The 20,165-nt window shown below is 36.8% G+C and overlaps 1 protein-coding gene across 1 annotated transcript in view; it reads left to right on the forward strand.

Annotated features, from left to right (window-relative positions):
- The window catches only part of C2CD6 (C2 calcium dependent domain containing 6), a 91,460-nt gene extending 73,935 nt beyond the window's left edge, over positions 1-17,525 (forward strand). The window contains 8 exon segments of the mRNA XM_073218337.1: positions 9,846-9,920; positions 11,014-11,652; positions 11,654-11,844; positions 11,846-12,305; positions 12,308-13,623; positions 13,625-14,241; positions 14,244-14,455; positions 17,062-17,525. Coding sequence (XP_073074438.1) covers positions 9,846-9,920; positions 11,014-11,652; positions 11,654-11,844; positions 11,846-12,305; positions 12,308-13,623; positions 13,625-14,241; positions 14,244-14,455; positions 17,062-17,349 — 3,798 coding nt within the window. The 3' untranslated portion in view covers positions 17,350-17,525.
- The last annotated feature ends 2,640 nt before the right edge of the window (positions 17,526-20,165 follow it).

Here is a 20,165-nt window from a genome sequence, read left to right on the forward strand (position 1 = left end):
TGATTGCTCTATTTCAAATACAATCTAAAAGTACTTCCTTTTTTCTTTTTCTTTCTCCTCCACACTTTATGTATTAGGTGTCATATTCTGAACTTTTTTTTGTATCCTTTGACGAATTTTGTGTATAGTTGATTTTACTACTTCTGTTTTGTTTTAATTTCATAGTTGCTTAGTAAATAATTGGTCTACTGCCTTTACTGTGGGTTTATTTTCACTGGTGAAAACGGTTTAGCTGTAGGTACATTTCCAACTACTGCAGTACCTTTAGCATATCCTGTAATGCTGGGTTAGTGGTTTTATATTCATATTCCTTGAACCTTCATTTATCTGGAAATTGTTTAATAATCTCTGCTTCAAATTTGAATGGGAATCTTGCTGGGTTGAGGATGCTTGGTTGAAGGTCCTTCTGTTTCAGTACATTAAATATTTCATGCCTCTACCTTCTGTCCTGTAAAGTTTCTGCTGAGAAGTCTGCTGATAGCCTGATGGGGTTTCTCTTACTAGTACTCTTTTTTTCCTCTGTCTGGCTGCTTTCAATATGGTCTCCTTATCCTTAATTTTTGTCATTTTAATTATTATATGTCTTGATGTTGTCTTCCTAGGGTTCCTTTTGTTATGGGCTCTCTGTGCTTCCATGACTCGAGTGTCTATTTCCTTCCCCAGATTGGGGAAGTTTTCAAAAGTTATTTACTCAAAGAAACTTTCTATCCCTTTGTCTTTCTCTTCTCCTCTGGTGCCCCTATTATGTGAATATTGTTTCATTTCTCATTGTTTCACAGCTCTCTTATCATTTTTTCATTCCTAGAGATCCTTTTTTCTCTCTGTTCCTCAGCTTTGATGTTACTGTTCTATAATTTCCATCTCATTGCTTTTCTCCTCTATTTGCAGCAATCTATTATTCACTCCCTGCATTATAAATTTCATTTGATACTGTATTCTTCAGCTCTGAGTGGCTCATTTTCAGCTCTTGTTTTTCTTTTGAAGTCCTCCCTCAGATCTTCAATACTTTTGTACAGATCAGTGAGCATATTTATGACTTTTACTTTGAAATCTTTATCAAGAAGATTGGTAATCCCCATTCATTTAGCCCTCTTTCTGGTTTTGTTTGGAACATACTCCTCTGCCTCCTCATTTTGTCAGGGTTTGTGTTTCTTCCTTTGTATTAGATAGATATGCTATGCTTCCTGGTCTAGAGAGTAATGACTTTATGAAGAAGGCAACCTGTAGTGCACAGAAGCTCAAGACTCTTAACTCTCCAGTGTTGGGTTCTTTTATGATGGAGCCCCAGGTGCTATTGGTGGGCAGCGGGTGGGACCGCCTTTTTGTCTGCCGGCAGTGGTTTATCTCAGTTCACTGCTCAGCAGTTTGCCTCAGCTGACCCTTTGTGATCAGAGCAGTGCCTTCTGGAATTGTTGCGGGCTGGGCCACCCTTTCCCTGTCCTGCAGCAATGGCCAGCCTGCTCGGTTGTCAGGGTGGAGGTGGGCAGTTGCACAGGCTGGGGCAGGGCAAGGCACAGTAAATCCCATGGTAGCAGGATGCACTGAGGCAGCAAGTCACACGAGCACCCTATGGTGGTGGCAACACATGCAGCACTGGGATTGATGCCCATGGGGAGGAAAGAGTGATGGTAGCTGCCTCCTGAAGGTACCTCCCCCCTACTGGGCCTAAGGCTGAGAAAGCTGGGAGAGCCTCTGCCTGCCTGACAGGCAGCAAAATCTGATACTGTTGTGTTAAGTGGGCTTTTACGCCCTCCATGTTTAGGGAAGTACCTTAGGTCTGAGCCACTAGTGAGGGGATAGAACATCTGTGGCTTCCAAGAATGCCCAATCTGTTGGGCCAAGGGAGGGTTGTGGAGGTATGTCTACCTGCCCTTTCTTCTGAGGAGAGAGCTCCATCCAACCCTTGCCCCTTTGGCACCCTCCCACTGCTAGCAAATCTTTCAAACTGCCACCTCTGTGTGTTGGGTCTCAGCAGGACCAGTAGAGTGTGCTTGTTTTCCACAAGCAGCTGGAGTCTCAGCCTCTCAGAGTTCTCCAATTCTCATTGGTTTTGAGCCCTTCTAATCACCAGAATCCAATGCGATGTGGACTTGTGCTCCTGGAGCAGATCTCAGGGCCAGCTGTGCAGAGTTTCTGAGCACCTATCCCCTCCCTTCTCCATTCCTCTTTCTCCTGCATGTGGGCTGGTATGAGGGAAGGGCTTGGGTCCTATTTGATCACAGCTCTGCCACTTTACCCTCTTCTGTATGGTCTCCTGTTCTTCACCAGGTGTAGGTGGTCTGTTCTATAGTCTTCAGGTCATTTTCAGGTTTAGTCATATTTGCTATAGTTGCTTGGTGTGTGTGGGGGAGGAGGTTTCCACCTGGCCTTCCTACTCCACTATCTTTTTTCCAAATCTGATCCACATAAATGAAATCCATATCTCAGTTTATATATTTTTTATTTTTATTTTTTTGGTATCAATATAAAATTACATGAGCAACACTGAGGTTACTAGATTCCCCCCATTATCAAGTCCCCACCACATACCCCATTACAGTCATTGTTCATCAGCGTAGTAACATGCTATAGAGTCACTACTTGTGTTCTCTATGCTATACTGCCTTCCCCATGACCCACCCCATTGTTATGTGTGCTAATTATAATGCCCCCTTATTCCCCTTCTCCATCCCTTCCCACCCACCCTCCCCAATCCCTTTCCCTTTGGTAACTGTTAGTCCATTCTTGGGTTCTGTGAGTCTGCTGCTTTTTTGTTCCTTCAGTTTTTGCTTTGTTCTTATGCTCCACAGATGAGTGAAATCATTTGGTACTTGTCTTACTCTGCCTGGCTTATCTCACTGAGCATAATACCCTCTAGCTCTATCCATGTTGTTGCAAATGGTAGGATTTGCTTTCTTCTTATGGCTGAATAGTATTCCATTGTGTATATGTACCTCATCTTCTTTATACATTCATCTACTGATGAACACTTAGGTTGCTTCCATTTCTTGGCTATTGTAAATAGTGCTGTGATAAACATAGGGGTGCATATGTCTTTTTGAATCTGAGAACTTCTTTTCTATGGGTAAATTCCTAGGAGTAGAATTCCTAGGGCAAATGGTATTTCTATTTTGAGTTTTTTGAGGAACCTCCATACTGCTTTCCACAATAGTTGAACTAGTTTACAGTCTCACCAGCTGTGTAGGAGGGTTCCCCTTTCCCTGCATCCTTGCCAGCATTTGTTGTCCCTACTCTTTTCTGTTTTGACCATCCTAACTGGTGTGAGGTGACATCTCATTGTGGTTTTAATTTGTATATCCCTGATAATAACCAATGTAGAGTATCTTCTCCTGTGCCTGTTGGCCATCTGAATTTCTTCTTTGGAGAAATGTCTGTTCATATCCTCCACCCATTTTTTAATAGGGTTATTTGCTTTTTGGGTGTTGAGGCATGTGAGTTTTTTATATATTTTGGATGTGAACCCCTTGTCAGATATGTAATTTACAAATATATTCTCATACTGTAGGATGCCTTTTTGTTCTGTTGATGGTGTCCTTTGCTGTACAGAAGGTTTTTAGTTTGATGTAGTCCCATGTGTTCATTTTTGGTATGGTTTCCCTTGCACAAGGAGATGCATTCAGGAAAAAGTTGCTCATGTTGATATTCAAGAGATTTTTGACTGTTTTCTTTGAAGAGTTTTATGGTTTCATGACTTACATTTAGGTCTTTGATCCATTTTGAGTTTACTTTTGTGTATGGGGCTAGCAATAGTCCACTTTCATTCTCTTACATTTAGCTGCCCAGTTTTGCCAACACCAGTTGTGGAAGAGGCTGTCATTTCCCCATTGTATATCCATGTCTCCTTTATTTTATATTAATTGACCATATATGCTTGAGTTTATATCTGGGCTCCCTAGGCTGCTCCATTGGTCTATGGGTCTGTTCTTGTGCTAGTACCAAATTGTCTTGATTACTGTGGCTTTGTAGTACAGCTTGAAGTCAAGGAGGGTAATCACCCCTGCTTTATTCTTCCTTCTCAGGATTCCTTTGGATATTCAGTGTCTTTTGTGATTCCATATGAATTTTAGAATTATTTTCTCTAGTTCATTGAAGAATGCTTTTGGTATTTTGATAAGGATTGTATTGAATCTGTATTCCTTTAGGCAGGATGGCCATTTTGCCAATATTAATTCTTCCTCTCCATGAGCATGGGGTTTTTTTTCCCATTTATTTGTATCTTCTTTAATTTCTCTCATGAGTGTTTTGTACTTTTCAGTGTATAGGTCTTTCACTTCCTTGGTTAGGTTTAGTCCTAGGTATTTTATTCTTTTTGATGCAATTGTGAATGGAACTGTTTTCCTGATTTCTCTTTCTGTTAGTTCATCCTTAGTGTATAGGAGTGCAACAAATTTCTGTGTATTGATTTTGTATCCTGCAATGTTGCTGAATTCAGATATTAGATCTAGTAGTTTTGGAGTGGATTTTTTAGGGTTTTTTATGTACAATATCATGTATTCTGCAAACAGTGACAGTTTAACTTCCTCCTTGCCAGTCTGGATTCCTTTTATTTCTTTGTGTTGTCTGATTGCCATGGCAAGGACCTCCAGTATTATGTTGAATAAAAGTGGGGAGAGTTGGCATCCTTGTCTTGTTCCCGATCATAAAGGAAAAGCTTTCAGTTTCTTGCTGTTAAGTATGATGTTGGCTGTGGGTTTGTTATATATGGCCTTTATTATGTTGAGGTACTTATCCTCTATACCCATTTTGTTGAGAGTTTTTATCATGAATGGATGTTGAATTTTGTCAAATGCATTTTCAGCATCTATGGAGATGATCATGAGGTTTTTGACCTTCTTTTTATTGATGTGATGGATGATGTTGATGGATTTTCTAATATTGTACCATCCTTGTATCCCTAGACTAAATCCTACTTGATCATGATGGATGATCTTTTTGATGTATTTTTTAATTCAGTTTGCTAATATTTTGTTGAGTATTTTTGCCTCTATGTTCATCAGGGATATTGGTCTGTAATTTTCTTTTGTTTGTGGTGTCTTGGCCTTGTTTTGGTATTAGAGTAATGCTGGACTTGGAAAATGATTTTGGGAGTATTCCCTCCTGTTCTATGTTTTGGAAAACTTGAAGGATGATGGTTATTAAGTCTTCACTAAATGTTTAATAAAACTCAACAGTGAAACCATCTGTCCCAGGCATTTTGTTCTTAGGTAGTTTTTTGATTACCAATTAAATTTCATTGCTGGTAATTGGTCTATTCCATTTTTTTTGTTTCCTCCTGGGTCAGCCTTGGAAGGTTGTATTTTTCTAGAAAGTTATCCATTTCTTCTAGGTTATCCAGTTTGTTAGCATATAATTTTTCATAGCATTCTCTCATAATTCTTTGTATTTCTGTGGGGTTGGTAGTGATTTTTCCTTTATTTCTCATTTTGTTTATTTGTGTAGAGTCTCTTTTTTTCTTGATAAGTCTGGCTAGGGGTTTATCTGTTTTGTTTATTTTCTCAAAGAACCAGTTCCTGCTTTCACTGATTCTATTGTTTTATTCTCAATTTTATTCATTTCTGCTCTAATCTCTATTATGTCCCTCCTTCTACTGACTTTGGGCCTCATTTATTCTTCTTTTTCTAGTTTTGTTAATTGTGAGTTTAGACTGTTCTTATGGGACTGTTCTCTTTCTTGAGGTATGCCTGTATTGCAATGTAATTCCCTCTTTGCACGACTCTTCTGCACCCCACAGCTTTTGCAGTGTTGAATTATTATTGTCATTTGTCTCCATATATTGCTTAATCTCTGTTTTTATTTGGTCATTGATCCATTGATTATTTAGGAGCATGTTATTAAGCCTCCATGTGTTTGTGGGATTATTCACTTTCTCTGTGTAGTTTATTTCTAGTTACATACCCTTGTGGTCTGAGAAGCTGGTTGGTACAATTTCAACCTTTTGCATTTACTGAGTCTCTTTTTGTGGTGTAGTATATGATCTGTTCTTGAAAATGTTCCATGTGCACTTGAGAAGAATGTGTATTCTGTTGCTTTTGGATGGAGTGTTGTGTAGGTGTCCGTTAGGTCCATCTGTTCTACTATATTGTTCACTGCCTCTGTTTCCTTATTTTCTGTCTGGTTGATCTGTGCTTTGGAGTGAGTGGTGTGTTGAAGTCTCCTAGAATGAATGCATTGCATTCTATTTCCCCCTTTAATTCTGTTAGTATTTGTTTCACATATGTAGGTGATCCTGTGTTAGGTGCATAGTTATTTATAATGGTTATATCCTCTTGTTGGACTGACCCCTTTATCATTATGTAATGTCCGTCTTTGTGTCCTGTTACTTTCTTTGTTTTGAAGTCTATTTCATCTGATAAAAGTACTGCAACACCTGCTTTTTTCTCCCTATTAATTACATGAAATATCTTTTTCCATTCCTTTACTTTCAGTCTGTGTATGTCTTTGGGTTTGTAGTGAGACTCTTATAGGCAGCATGTAGTTGGGTCTTGTTTTTTTATCCATTCAGTGACTCTACGTCTTTTGACTGATGCATTCAGACCATTTACATTTAGGGTGATTATTGATAGATATGTACTTATTGCCATTTCAGGCTTTAGATTCGTGGTTACCAAAGTTCGAGGGTAAGTCCCTTACTATCTAACAGTCTAATTTAAGTCACTTAGTATGCTATTATAAACATAACCTAAAGGTTCTTTTTTTTCCTCCTTTTTCTTCCTTCTCCGTTCTTTATATATTAGGTATCATATTCTGTATTCTTTGTCTATCCCTTGTGTGAGGCAGATTTGATTTTGCATCTGCCTAGTAATTAACTGTTCTATTTTCTTTGCTGTGGTTTAGTTTCTTCTGGTGACAGCTAATTATTCTTAGGAATACTTCCATCTATAGCAGTCCCTCCAAAATGCTCTGTAGAAGTGGTTTGTGGGAGGTAAATTCTCTCAGCTTTTGCTTATCTGGAAATTGTTTAATCCCTCCTTCAAATTTAAATGATAATCTTGCTGTGTAGAGTATTCTTGGTTCAAGGCCCTTCTGCTTCATTGCATTAAATACATCATGCCACTCCCTTCTGCTCTGTAAGGTTTCTGTTGAGAAGTCTGATGATAGCCTGATTGGTTTTCCTTTGTATGGGATCTTTGTTCTCTCTAGCTGCTTTTAAAAGTCTGTCCTTATCCTAGATCATTGCCATTTTAATTATTATATATGTTTGTGTTGTCTTCCTTGGGTCCCTTGTGTTGGGAGATCTGTGCACCTCCATGGCCTGAGAAGACTATCTCCTTTCCTAGATTGGTGAAGTTTTCAGCAACTACCTCCTCAAAGACACTTTCTATCCCTTTTCCTCTCTTTTCTTCTTCTGGTACCCCCATAATGCAAATATTGTCCCATTTGGTTTGATCACACTATTCTCTCAATATTCTTTCATTCTTAGAGATCCTTTTTTCTCTCGGTACCTCAGCTCTTTGTATTCCTCTTCTCTAATTTCTGTTCCATTTACTATCTCTTCTTCTACATCTAATCTGCTTTCATTTCAGATATGGAATTTCTTAATAATTGAATCTCCATCCTGAAATCATCCCTGAGTTATTGAATATTGTTCTGTACCTCCATGAGCATGTTCATGATTTTTATTTTGAACTCTCAGGAAGATTGATGAGTTCAGTTTCATTTGGTCCTTTTTCTAATGTTTCTGAGATTTTTGTTTGAATCAGGTTCCTTTGATGTTTCATATTTGTATGTGGCGCCCTTAGTGCCCAGAAGCTCTAGTCCCTGGAGCTGCTCACCCTCTGGAGTGATGTCAGGGGTTGCAGGGGAGTGACACTGTTGCTTGGAGGGAGGAAAGAGCTGTTTCCTCCTTCCCGGCTGCTATGCCTGTCTCCACTGCTAGAACCAGTGGGCTGGGCACACAGGTGTAAGCCTCTCTGCTTTGTGTCTGTAGCTGCTGTAGGGAGGGCCTCCTTCTGGCTGGGGAGGGACTGCCGGTTTGCCAGCTGGTGATGGCAGGCCAGGAGGAAGGTGCAGCAGGCTGCATATCACAGTGGGGGGCCTTGGAGCTGAGTAGCCAGCCAGGGGGATGGCGCCCCTGAAGCTCCTGAAAGTTCCCAATGTGCTGGGCAGAGCATTCCCAGATAAGTTTGTCCATCTATCCCTTCTCCCATGTAGCAAGCTCTGTGTAAACCCTGCCCCCTCAATAGTCCTCTTGCTGCTAGGAAGCTTCTCAGACCACCCATGTTTCCTTTGTCCCAGAGTGGCCAGATGTCGATCCCTGTCCTCCACAAACAGCTGGAATCTCAGTTTCTCAAGTATTCCACCTGTCTTAGCTTTCCAACCCACTAGTCTCCAGAGCACCATGCAGTGTAGGTCTGTACTCCAAAGCAGATCTCCTCAGCTGGGTGTTCAGCGATCCTAGGCTTCCACTCCCTCCCCGCTCCATTTCTCTTCCTCCTGCTGGTGAGCTGGGGTGGTGGAAAGGCTTGTGTCCTACTGGGTCACAGCTTTGGTACATTACCCTGTTTCGTGAGGTGTGCTCTGTTCTCCAGGTGTATGCAGTCTAGTGCAGCCTTCTTTCCTGTTGCTCTTTTAGAATTAGTTGTATTAACTATATTTTCATATTATATTTGGTTTTGGGAGGAGTTCTCTGGCTCACCTCTCATGCTGCCATCTTGAGTCCATCCTAGTAATCTTTATTTTTTGTTTTTATTTTTTACTAAATTCATTTAAAACAATGAATTTTCAAATGTTAAAATTTAAACTGTTTTTAAGGGAGATTTTGGAAAATTCAAGAAAGAAATGAGTAAAGCAATAGGTGTAGAAAAGTAAAGGATTTATTTCAAGAATTCAGAGTTAAGACACATTTACCTAGAGGAGAGAAATTATAGTGGAGGATACTGAGAAACTTGTAGAAATAATTTAGAGTTAGTGTGTGAAGGCAATGAATAACAGGAAAAGTGGGAAGCCACTAAAGATTTAAGAGTAGTCAGTCATGTTATTAACTGCTTAATATTAATGAACACTTAAAATAAACCAAAAATATTTCTTATGACAATGTCATTCATTGAATTGTTATTTTAACTAACTTAACATATAGTATTTACCCATTACTGACTAAAGTAGATAATGTCTTATAAGAAAGTGGCTTATAGCCCTAAGTATTCTACAAAGAGATGGTTTCAAGTTTTCTCTAAAAAAGTTGGTAGTGTGGGTGTACATTATGATGCTTCCAACTTACCATTCTCCTTCATTGCAGTCTTGATTATGTGCTAGAAGGAGCATCAGATGAAAATTTAGGACACCTAGAACTTGGGCTACTAAACATCTGAGTAACTTGGGACAATGAACTTCAACTTCAGATTTTTGTGGAAAATGAATAGGACTGGATTATCTTCAAAGTGCCTTCCATCTCTATAAATTTGGAGTTATGTGATACTATAATTGTTCCTATACACTTTGATTTAAGCAGTATTAAATATCCATTAAACAATTTCAGATTGAGAATCATTGAAAATGCTGTCTCAATATAATATCAGATGCATTTATTATCTAAAGCATTTCACAACCTTTTAAAATTAGATTACATTTATTCTGACAATTCTATTTCTTTTCTACTTTTGTTTCTGCCTAAAGTTGCTGTGTGCTGTTTTGAGTTTACAAATTCAATAGGGTGAATGTTACAATGTTAAGGGACCTAAAATTATAGATTTCTTTGGTAATTGACAAAGTATGGTGGTTATGAAAAAAATACTTATTTATACTTAAAATTTTTTTATATCTTTAATAACTGTTGAAAGAATAAAATAATCTTGGGATATATCCTTGCATTATATGCAATCTAAAATTAAAACTTTTCTTTTCATAAGGTGGTTTTTTCACAAAAAGAATATATTTCACCATCTTTCAGACCAGAATATATAGAATTCAAACCAAAATATCAGGTGAGTCCTGAGTTATCCTATTCTAGTATCAATTATACTTAAATACTAGGTTTCTCTACTACTTAATATAATTCAATGGTTCCAAAACCAGACTACCCATTACCAGGTATCCAGACTACCTAGAAACACCTGGCTCTTTTTAAAAAAAATACAACCCCCAGGACTCATCTTTGAACCACCTAATGATCTCAATCTTGAAATGGAATCTGTATTTCTCAAAAAAGGGGATTCTTATGCTGTCACCTGGATATCAATTGGGGTATGAAAACCAGTTATAATAAATTGTATCCATAAAATGAGGTTTTGAACTATTAAATTAAAATAAACTAAAATAAATACTAGGCTGATTATTTTACATTTTGTTTTTTTTCAACTGGGTAATGTAAAAGTTGTATGAACAAAGGGTTTGAATAAGAGACTTCAGATGGAAACTATTTCCATGATAGAATAGCTTGATCCCAGAGCTATAAAACTGTTTATGGATATTACACTGAAGTTTCACTGTATTCCAGAACTTTTTGTACTGCTCTCTTAACTATATCTGAGGTTATATATAGTATTCATCAAAAAGTAACATTCTACCATGACATGGTAAGGATTGAATGGAATTCATCATCATTTTTGAAACTCAAATACATAAAGGCAGATGATATATACCCCTAAGTCTGTCTTTAGAGAATATTTATGATACATTTAATGGGATATCTACTACTTGCTTTGCATTTAAAAAATGTTTTCCTTATTTCTACTAAAATGGTAAAGATTTAAATAGGTTAAGACTTAGATCCTGATGCTAGTCATTGTGTAAGCAAATGCAGCTAACACTGGGAATTGAGTTCTTAAAAATGTCTCTAGGACCTTTTTAAATATTCCAGGTAGCAAAAAGCACTTGGACACAAAATTGTATCTGAACTTTGCACTAAGTTTTTGATTATTAATCCAATTTCAAATATTTTAAACAATGGTTTTTTCTTTGTAGAAGATAGGAGGATGAATAGATAGATTGACAGAGTGCTCAAAGAAAATTAACCAGAAAATTTTTAAATTCAAATAAATGCTACAGAGTTTCTTAACTTTTTTTTAAATATTTCAGTTCCAGAAATTCAGCATGAAGGATGGTTTTGATCCTTTTCTACGGAATATAAACAACAGAAAGTCAGTCAGAAAAATGAAAGACCAAAATATGTCCAGATGTAGAAACATTTTAAGTGCAGAGGTTATCGAGCTTGAAGACCAAGATCCTCCTTACCCAACACATTCAAAAACAGGAAGACCTACTAATAAAATCTGTCCCCGTGATCCTGATAGCATCACAGTAATGACTTCAGACCGTATGGATAAGTTAGCCAGTGATCCTGGTATCACCACAATAACGGGTTTAGATACTAAGAATAAATTAAAGGAAAGACTACCAAATATATCTTCATCAAACTTTGAAAGAGCATCATCAATGCCTGGAAATGCTAATGTAAATGCGTATCACCTCTCAAAATCATTAAATCTTACTTTTCATATAGAAAATCTAAAGCAGTCAATGGTGCTGAAGTCAATTTTAACTAAAAATCTGCAAGACTTTTCAGATAAATTATTTTCAAAAGCAGAAGTTACTATAGACACTGAAGCAAGAAAGAAAAGTCATTGTTCTCCACTTCTAAGTGTTCATGATGAACCACCAAATAGTTTGGAAGACAAAGTGTTTGAAAATATTCAAGATTTAAATAGCTGTCTTTCAACAAAAAGTCATTTTAAGTTTAAAGTCTCTTTTATTTCAGATAATTAAAAATACTCCTGCAGATTCACTTTCAGAAGGTGGACCAGGAAATTCTCCAGAGGTAGAATGAGAACTTATCTCTGAAAAACACTTAGAAACTGGTGAGACATATTTTCCAAATAAAAAAATAAGTAGTTTCAAAAAGAAACATTTAAAAAGTATCTCGTACCAAACCAGATATAAATGACACTGCAGATGATTATGGTATAAAGCAAATATTCAGTGCACCTATCTTCACAAAGTTGCAGGTAGGAGAGAAAGAATCCAGTGAGATGCTGATGAAATTGCAGAATCAGTTACCCACAGCTTGGGAGAGTTTATCTTCAAACACTCTAACTGACTGTGAAGAAAAAGATAATGCAATAGAATTGCCACAGGCAAAATCTGTTATAAGCCAAATAATACAAGCATTTCCTGTGGATACTCTTTTAGAATCTTTGATAATCAAAGTGATAGAGTTAGTTACAGAATACCAGAATTCTTTGCCGAATATGGAGACAGTCTTTGCTGAGGAAAAGCCAAAGTATTCCTCAGAGGATTATTCAGAAATCAAAGGCAAAACAGAACCTCTTTCAGAATGGAACATATCCATCATTCCCAAAGAATAGAGTTCCTTCCTTTTAATAGAGTTGAATTTATAGGTGAAGGCCAAAATATATCCCCACAAGTTTCAAAATATCAGTCAACACCATATAAAAAAACAGATTTGTCAAATAATGGTCAGAGGTTTGATAGAGAAGAAAATGATCTAAGTTCTACTTTAGAAAATTTAGGTAAGTCATTATTGGGTAATGAGTCAGATGTAATAATATTAAAATCCTTTTTAAAGAATATATTTAATGTTTTTTTCAAATACAATCAGTCTGAAAGAAGCCAACCAGCAAAAGAATTAGAAAGACTAATTCAACAATCTTTTCCAAACAGTACAGAAGACTTTGAAGAAATCATAGAGAATTTTGATAAAGTAGATAAATTAGACAGAAAACCTATGTTGAGCCCAAAGCTACATGTATTTCTAGAAGAACTCTCAGAGACAGAAATAAAAAAATTAAAATCTGAATTAAGTGAACACGTCCAGCATTACCTTGTGGAAAGACTTTCAGAATCAGGACACATTACCCAAGAGGACTTACCAAAAATCTATCAAAATCTATATTCAGTGAATGAGAAAGCAGAACCAAAATGGCAAAATATTTTTCTGGAGAAATATTCAGAAACTATAAAAGAAATTGTGTCCTTTGTAAATAATTTCAATCATCATTTCAAAAGTAAACACTTGGAAATAAAACTAAGATCTTTTTAAAATGAAATTCTCCAAAACTATTTCCTAAAAATCTTTTCAGAAAGCAGGTTATTTAAAGAAACAGAATCTGACACTATGCACTCAAACATATCTTCTCTAAGAACTAAAAGTGCCCCAACATCTTTTCATGAGGTAGGACAAGATATTTCAAGGTGGAGTTTTGGTGAAAGACTTGATATAAAGATGAAATATCCTTTAATTAAGTCTGTACGAAACTATCTTATAGCTTTATCAGAAAATGAACTACTAAATCTAGAAGCTGATTTAAGCAAACACCTACAGAGCCTTTTTACAGAAAATCTTTCAAAATCTGGATTAATCACAGAAAGGCAATTAGAGGCAACCAAACAGCATATAAATTTGATTAATTCTCGTTTCATACCATTAAACTGTATCAAGTCAGATTTATCTTTTAGACATTAAAATCAATTTGAGGAGGAAGAGTCAGAAAAACAAAATAAATGTTCAAAAACTGTCCAAAAAACCACTTTACAAAAGGTTCCTGAGGATAAACTTGTAGAAACCGAATTGACCAGAAAGAAAGAAAAGGAGTATTTTTCCTTACATAATATTAAGGAAAATCCATCAACAGTTGGCGAACAGAAAAGATGTTATCCTAAGGAAGGAGCTAACAGTGAATGTAATTAAAGGACGACCTTCTTCCAACAGAGGTACCCAAACAATTCCATTAAATAAATCATCAGAAAGACTTACAGATACAGTGCTTAAGAAACAAAGGGAAGAAAATGGCTTCATGCAGCTTCCTCAAGCAGAAAATCTTTATTTTAAGACACAGATTCAAGGCCCACATAGTTGGAGTGGTATATCAAAAACAACTCATTCAAATGTTTGCTTTGAAAGAACACCAAAGACAAAGACCCTTGAAAAAAAGGAGCATAATAATATCTGTAAATCAGTGTACAGGAAAAATCCTGAAGTGGTACTGTTACCAAGAATTCCTAATTGCAGAAAGCCAAGTGAAAATGAAGAATATGTAAGCAAACTTACTTTTCCTTCCAGGCAGAGTAACATTTTAACTCATTTCAATTCAGAGGCTGGGAAGAAATCAAAATTAGACCAGTATTGTCAGAGATTGAAAAGAAACAATAACAATAACAAAAAACAACATTTAGTAACATTTGCACAATATCAAAATGAAATACAAGCTCTTTATATAAAACCACATGAAATCTGCAAGGAAAAATGTGCCTGTGTCCCTGAATCACAATCATATAAAGTTGTGGAAGCTGAAAAAATTCAAAACCATCCCTCTTCCCAAAAGTCTTAAAGAGAGAAAACCTAAAGCCCAATGTCCGAAAAGAAAAAGACCATGTCAGCAACCAAAAAAAGTCATTTAACAAGATAGTTAAGGTACTATCAAGCACACCACCCACCACAAGAAGTCTAAGGAAATCTGTTCCAAGGACATTGCATCAGTGGAATGCAAGAACAGCTATACATGTAATAGGTTTTTCTGTCTTCTGTATTTGGCAAAGTACTGTAAATAATCTGCTTTGGGATGTATAAGTCTGCATGCAAGTATGTGTGTGATCTTCATTGCCCCAAAACATACAGACCTTCAAATTCAAAAATTTCTTCTGAAACTCAAATATCTCCTCATCTGATTCAAAATGCAATCACAAAGTCAGTGGACTGTTAACACACTTACTGCCTTTATATAAAATACATAAAGGGCATCACCCTCTGGAACATGAATTAGAAAAAGTCACCCTTTCCTCTGGGGAAACCATGGGCTGACCCAGCCTTGGAGTCAGGGCACACAGTCCTGTCTATGGAAAACTGCCTGGATTTTAGCCTCTCTTACCCCTCAACCAGGGCTGCTGTGCAGGCACAAGGTGTACAACCTTTGGCAGTGGCTGTATACTATGGAAACATAGCTGGGATTTTCTTTTCATGAATATATAAGTATAAATATATAGTCTCAAATCATTGAATTATCTTTGTTTCAGAAAACAAAAATATGATTATGTGCAAATTATTCTAGAAAGCATTAGGGAAATGCAAAATTTATGATCTATTGGATTGTGAGCTACAAATTCTAATCTAACTTCTTTTTTTGATCACCACTCTTCAGCTATATCATGTACTGAGAAACTTGGGAATTCAAGTCTATTTTTAATATTAACATAAAACAGGCAGATAAATCTACTACTAGACTTTATACAAAGCATTTTAAAGTGAAGTTAAACATCTAGGAGTGGAAGGGACTTACTTTAATTTTTTGGACCACTGCTCTTTGTTAGTATATATAAATAGGTATGACAGTGGGAAAAGTCATAAATTCTAAAATGACATATTGATAATCTGATGCACATAATTCCACCTTTGGGTGAGAAAATAGATCAAATTTCAGAATAGTTGCTTTGAATTTACTTTGAATAGTGAGGCAAATATTTAGCTTTAGTAAATGGTAAAACAAATTAGTAGCAGGGTAAATATCAATATAATTACATTTTCAACTTTGGATTCCTTTTTTCAATCTAAATTCAGTAATTTAATTGAGTGAGTGTTACATGTGCACGTGTGTGTACATATTAGGAAAAGGAAGTAGAACATATGTTCATAGTTTTCGGAAAGGACTCTGAAGTTCCTTTAGACAAATGGAATCTTTAATATCACTTTTCCAAACAAAGCAAAAAATGTGTTTATGTTTGATGGTATGAGGTCATAACAGGATCACAGGACGCTTATCCTAAGAGTGGTCAAGGGAGACAGAGTTACCTTTATCTCCCTCTGTTAAACCAATGCCCAGCCCCCTCAAACTTTTCTCTCTTGTGAAGTTGACAACAGAATTGAGTGGTAAGAGGGCATTTTTCAGATCACCAGGACTTGCTCATCTGATTCTCTAAAATAGATGAATCTCCCAAAGGAATCAAAACAAGTGACAGAGAAAAGGAGTTGTGGGAGTGTCCAGAAAAACAACCAGTGGTGTGGATTTCCAGGCCCTTCCACTGGCACCCTAGGAATCAGTTTTGTCAGTTGTGAAGCAAAAATTATGTATTCCTCACCAATGTAGCAGATTCCCTTACTAATGTGGCTTACCTATACCTAATTGTTTCATGTGCATAAGAGGGAAGGTGAAGAATGTTTCCTTGTCCTCAGCAAACCCAGGCAAAATGTAAAGTAGGTAGAATTCGTCTTTAGACTCTTCATACCTCATTTTTTTGTAAACCTTCTCTTTCTTGCTGCCCTACTTCTCATCCTGCCCAGCCTCTCCTGACTCCCCAGTTCTATTAATCCGCTCCCACCTTCTTTCCAAATCAAAGCAGGCCGTTTGTTTGGTGTGGCCATGTCTGCAAAACATTGAGAGTTAAACTTAGAAACTGCGGAGGGAACTGGTTTACACTAATTTGAGAATGAATAATAGCTCCATACCCTCTTAGGTACTTATAGATTATTATATTTTTATTTTAAAATATAGCCATATTATACAAGTTTGAAAAAAAAAGGAAAACAAAGCCCATAATCCCATCACCCAAACACAATGACCTTTTTTTTGAGGTGGGGAAAGGAGGTTATTTTCCTGAATGTTTTACTTGTTTACTCTCAGAACGTATACACATTTTTAAAGTTTAATGTGTACATTATAATCATCTGCTTCGATGCTGGGCTCTATATGTGTATGTGTGGTAAAGGTGTTAACTTATAAAGAATGAAAGGTTGGATGATATAAAAAGTAAAATTTATATTGGGTTGGGGAAGAGATATTTTGGAGAACTGTAGAATTATAGAATATAATATCACTCCAATGATTTCTAGCTTTGCTCAGGAGTCTGACCCTGTGGCTAGCTCCCTTGCATTTTTCTGGTTTCCAGCTTCATATCTGCCATCCATTTTGAAATAACAAATCCTTTGAAACAAGCTTTTTAAAGCATGGTTTCTGTTACCTAATGAAAGGTATTGGGTGTGGGATCTTAGTTTGGGGACTACTTATAAAAGATTTGATGCTCTCATTCTTTATTGAAATTAAAAATTTAGTCCTTGTATATGTAAAATGTACTTTTAAGAAACCTAACATCAATTTGATCTTTTATTTTAATATTTAGGATTGTTCGGACATATTTGAGGATTTACATGGGACCTCATTTAAACGTCTTGAAAAAGCAAAATCAAGATGAAGGCTTTTAGGAAAGGGCCCAGATGATAGCCATAATCAGTTAAAACACTCTGCAAGACTATATACTGCTCCAGAGGTTAACAAACAACGAGAAAGCTACACTGGAAAATTTACAAGTCCTCAAATGGTTTCAGCAAGCTTAGTTCATATAAATGATCCAAGTCCAGATTATGAAATCCTCAAAATGCAGCAAAAAAAATTTAAAAGAGAATATTGAAAAATGTTCACTGATTTGTGATATCCAAATGTTAAACATTTCAGAATGATATGTGAGGACTACAGTCAATCATTTCTTCAATTAACAAAATGATTTGGAGATACATCCTTCTGTGATAGAAGTCAGGAACAAAATTTCATCTTGTTAGAACCATTGTGTTTTAATTAAAATGAAAAAGAAGCACTTAGATGTAAATGTGTTTTGTTTATGAACCTTAGGGAATTAACACAGAAACACATTCTGTTCACATTCGTTAGTAGTTTTATTTCCCAGCTTTCCCCCTTTTTCACTATATAATATCACTCCAATTTATAGTTTCCTGATTTCCCAAATCTTTGTTACGCTCTAAACTATCAGGGTCTCTATTTGAAATTATGTTTAGCCTTTTGTTATGAATGTACTTTTCCTCTTCAGCTGTAGTTATATTTTTAGATTCAATAGTATGTAACTAGAACATCTATTTCCAGATTCAACAGTATGCCAGTGGAGCATCTATTAATTTTACTATCATCTGGTATTATAACTTTTTACACTATAAATAAAAATAAAGAACAGATTTAATACTAGTTCCGGAGGCATCTCCTACACTTGGAGTGACTTTCTAACTTATTTGAAAACTATGAAAGGGCCTCTTTAATAACATGAAACTCAGGTAACTGCATAGAACTATGGAAAATACAATGAAATTATCCAGCCAAATCAACATAGGATTTAAATCAGAGACTTCTGAGAATTGGTTCTGTTCTTACTAACAGTATTTGGATGTTCTTGGACCTTGAGAAGTTCACTCAAGAATTTCAGTTTATACAATTTTTGTCAGTTTTAATTTTGACCATAAGTCATAAGGACTATGGGGTTTAAATAGAATTGGCTGGTGGAAAATAGTTCTTGATCATTCATGTAATGGCATTATCAATTAGTTTGTAATTTTTTTAGGGACCAAGAATTTAAGTAATTCTTGAAGTTGTCAGTTATGTGTATCTATCAGTGTTATCAATCTGGGAAAGGACAAATAACTCTGGATCTTTCAAGTAGAAGGATTACAGGGCATTGGTCTCATGGGTGATGGTACCAAAGCTAAGAAACCAAAAATGATGGTGAGGTAGTCCAGAGATCAGCAAGAACTGGAGGTGATACCACCCCTCAGATGGAAGGGACAGGAGGAGGAAGTGGTGTTACTAGTGTCCTAAAGCCAGAAGACCAAGAAGATACAATCACTGGCAGGGACACAGGAATGGGGGTGGGACAGAGTGATAAATACCATATTCTCTCTCCTGCTCTGATTTTACACTGTTGCCTCCCTGGAAATCAGTGAGTGAGGGTACATGGGAAATGTGGTTCCCAGTGAAGCAGAGCAGGGGAAGAGTAGAGAAATGGATTTGAGAGCCAACAGGCAATTGTGACCAACAGTACTTAGGAAAACTATTGATCGGCTTGCAGTGAAGGAGTAACTGTTTACTAGATGGAAATCTCAAATTTCTTCACTTAATTAATTTTTAATGGCAATATTGTGACACACAGAGTCAAAAATTTCCTACCATAGAAATCCTTCAAATTTTCAAGTCTTTTTCAAAAACAAAAGAAAAAACTCATACCCCTTTATTCAAGGAAGGATTCCTTATTTACTAATTAGATGTTTATGATGCTGGGGTTCCTGTTTGCGGAGTCAAAGAATGAACTAAGCAAATGCCCAAGGTAGGAGAGCCAGGGAGAGGCTTTTATTGAGAGATACAGCGAGAGGACAGCTCCTAGCTCATGCCAGGAGGGCACAAGAGAGTCCATGATGGTGCATTGTCTAGGGGATTTATAGTTGGTTGAGGATTTTCAGGAATGTGGGTAAAGGACTAGGAATGCAGACTTGAACCACCTGCCCTGCTCCCAAGGTGCGCTAGGTTGTTGTCTGTTTGCTAGGGCTGTTGAGTTGGTGAAGTAACGGGTTATGCTGAGATACCCTTCTTTATTTGTGGAAAACTCAAACATTCCAGACCAAGTTGCTCCTGGCCTTTTGAGCTTTAACTGATCTCACTGAAGATGTCTATGTTCCTAGTCTGGTATCTTTACCCTAGAGAATTAGTGTGACCTTGACTCTGCATAATGCTTAACAGTTTCGATAGGAACTTATTTGCACATTGTTATATTGTTCTATAGTTATCTTGCTTTGCTTTTTTTTCCCAGAGGCCCTTACCCTACTCTGCCTAAACCCACAGTCCCTGTCTCATTTACATCACTTTGCTAAATACTAGGAATAGTGAATAAGACAGTATTCTCAAGGAGCCCACAGTCTATTGGAGATGTAAGTACAGTAGTTATGAGTTGTGTAAGTGCAGTTTGGGGGAAGTACCATAGAAGCTCATAGGATGGCATTTTAGCTAAGGTAACTGTGCTACTTTGAGTCCTTGAGAAAGCAGACAGCAAACTGGGATTAGAGACATGAGCTAAGGAAGAACAGTGACCCACCCACCCCACCCAAACATATCCATGTCCTAATACCAGAAACCTGTGCCTATGTTACCTTATATGGCAAAGGGGCCATTGCAACTGTGCTTTAATTAAGGATCTTGAGATGGGGAGATTATCCTGGGTTGTCTGGACAGGTAAAAATACACGAGTCCTTTCCTTTTAAGAGAGAGGCAGAAAGATTCAGTCCAAGATGTGATCACTGAAACAAAAGTTGGAATGATGTTAGCCCATAAAGCAAAGGCAGGCAGGTGGCCTCAAAGCAGGAAAAGGCCATGGATTCTCCCCTAGAGCCTCCAGAAGGCCCCTGGCCCTGCCAACCCATTTCACACCCGACCCCAGAACTGTAAAATAATTTG

The sequence above is a fragment of the Manis javanica genome, chromosome 12, assembly GCF_040802235.1.
Source record: "Manis javanica isolate MJ-LG chromosome 12, MJ_LKY, whole genome shotgun sequence".
NCBI classification, from domain to species: Eukaryota; Metazoa; Chordata; class Mammalia; order Pholidota; family Manidae; genus Manis; species Manis javanica.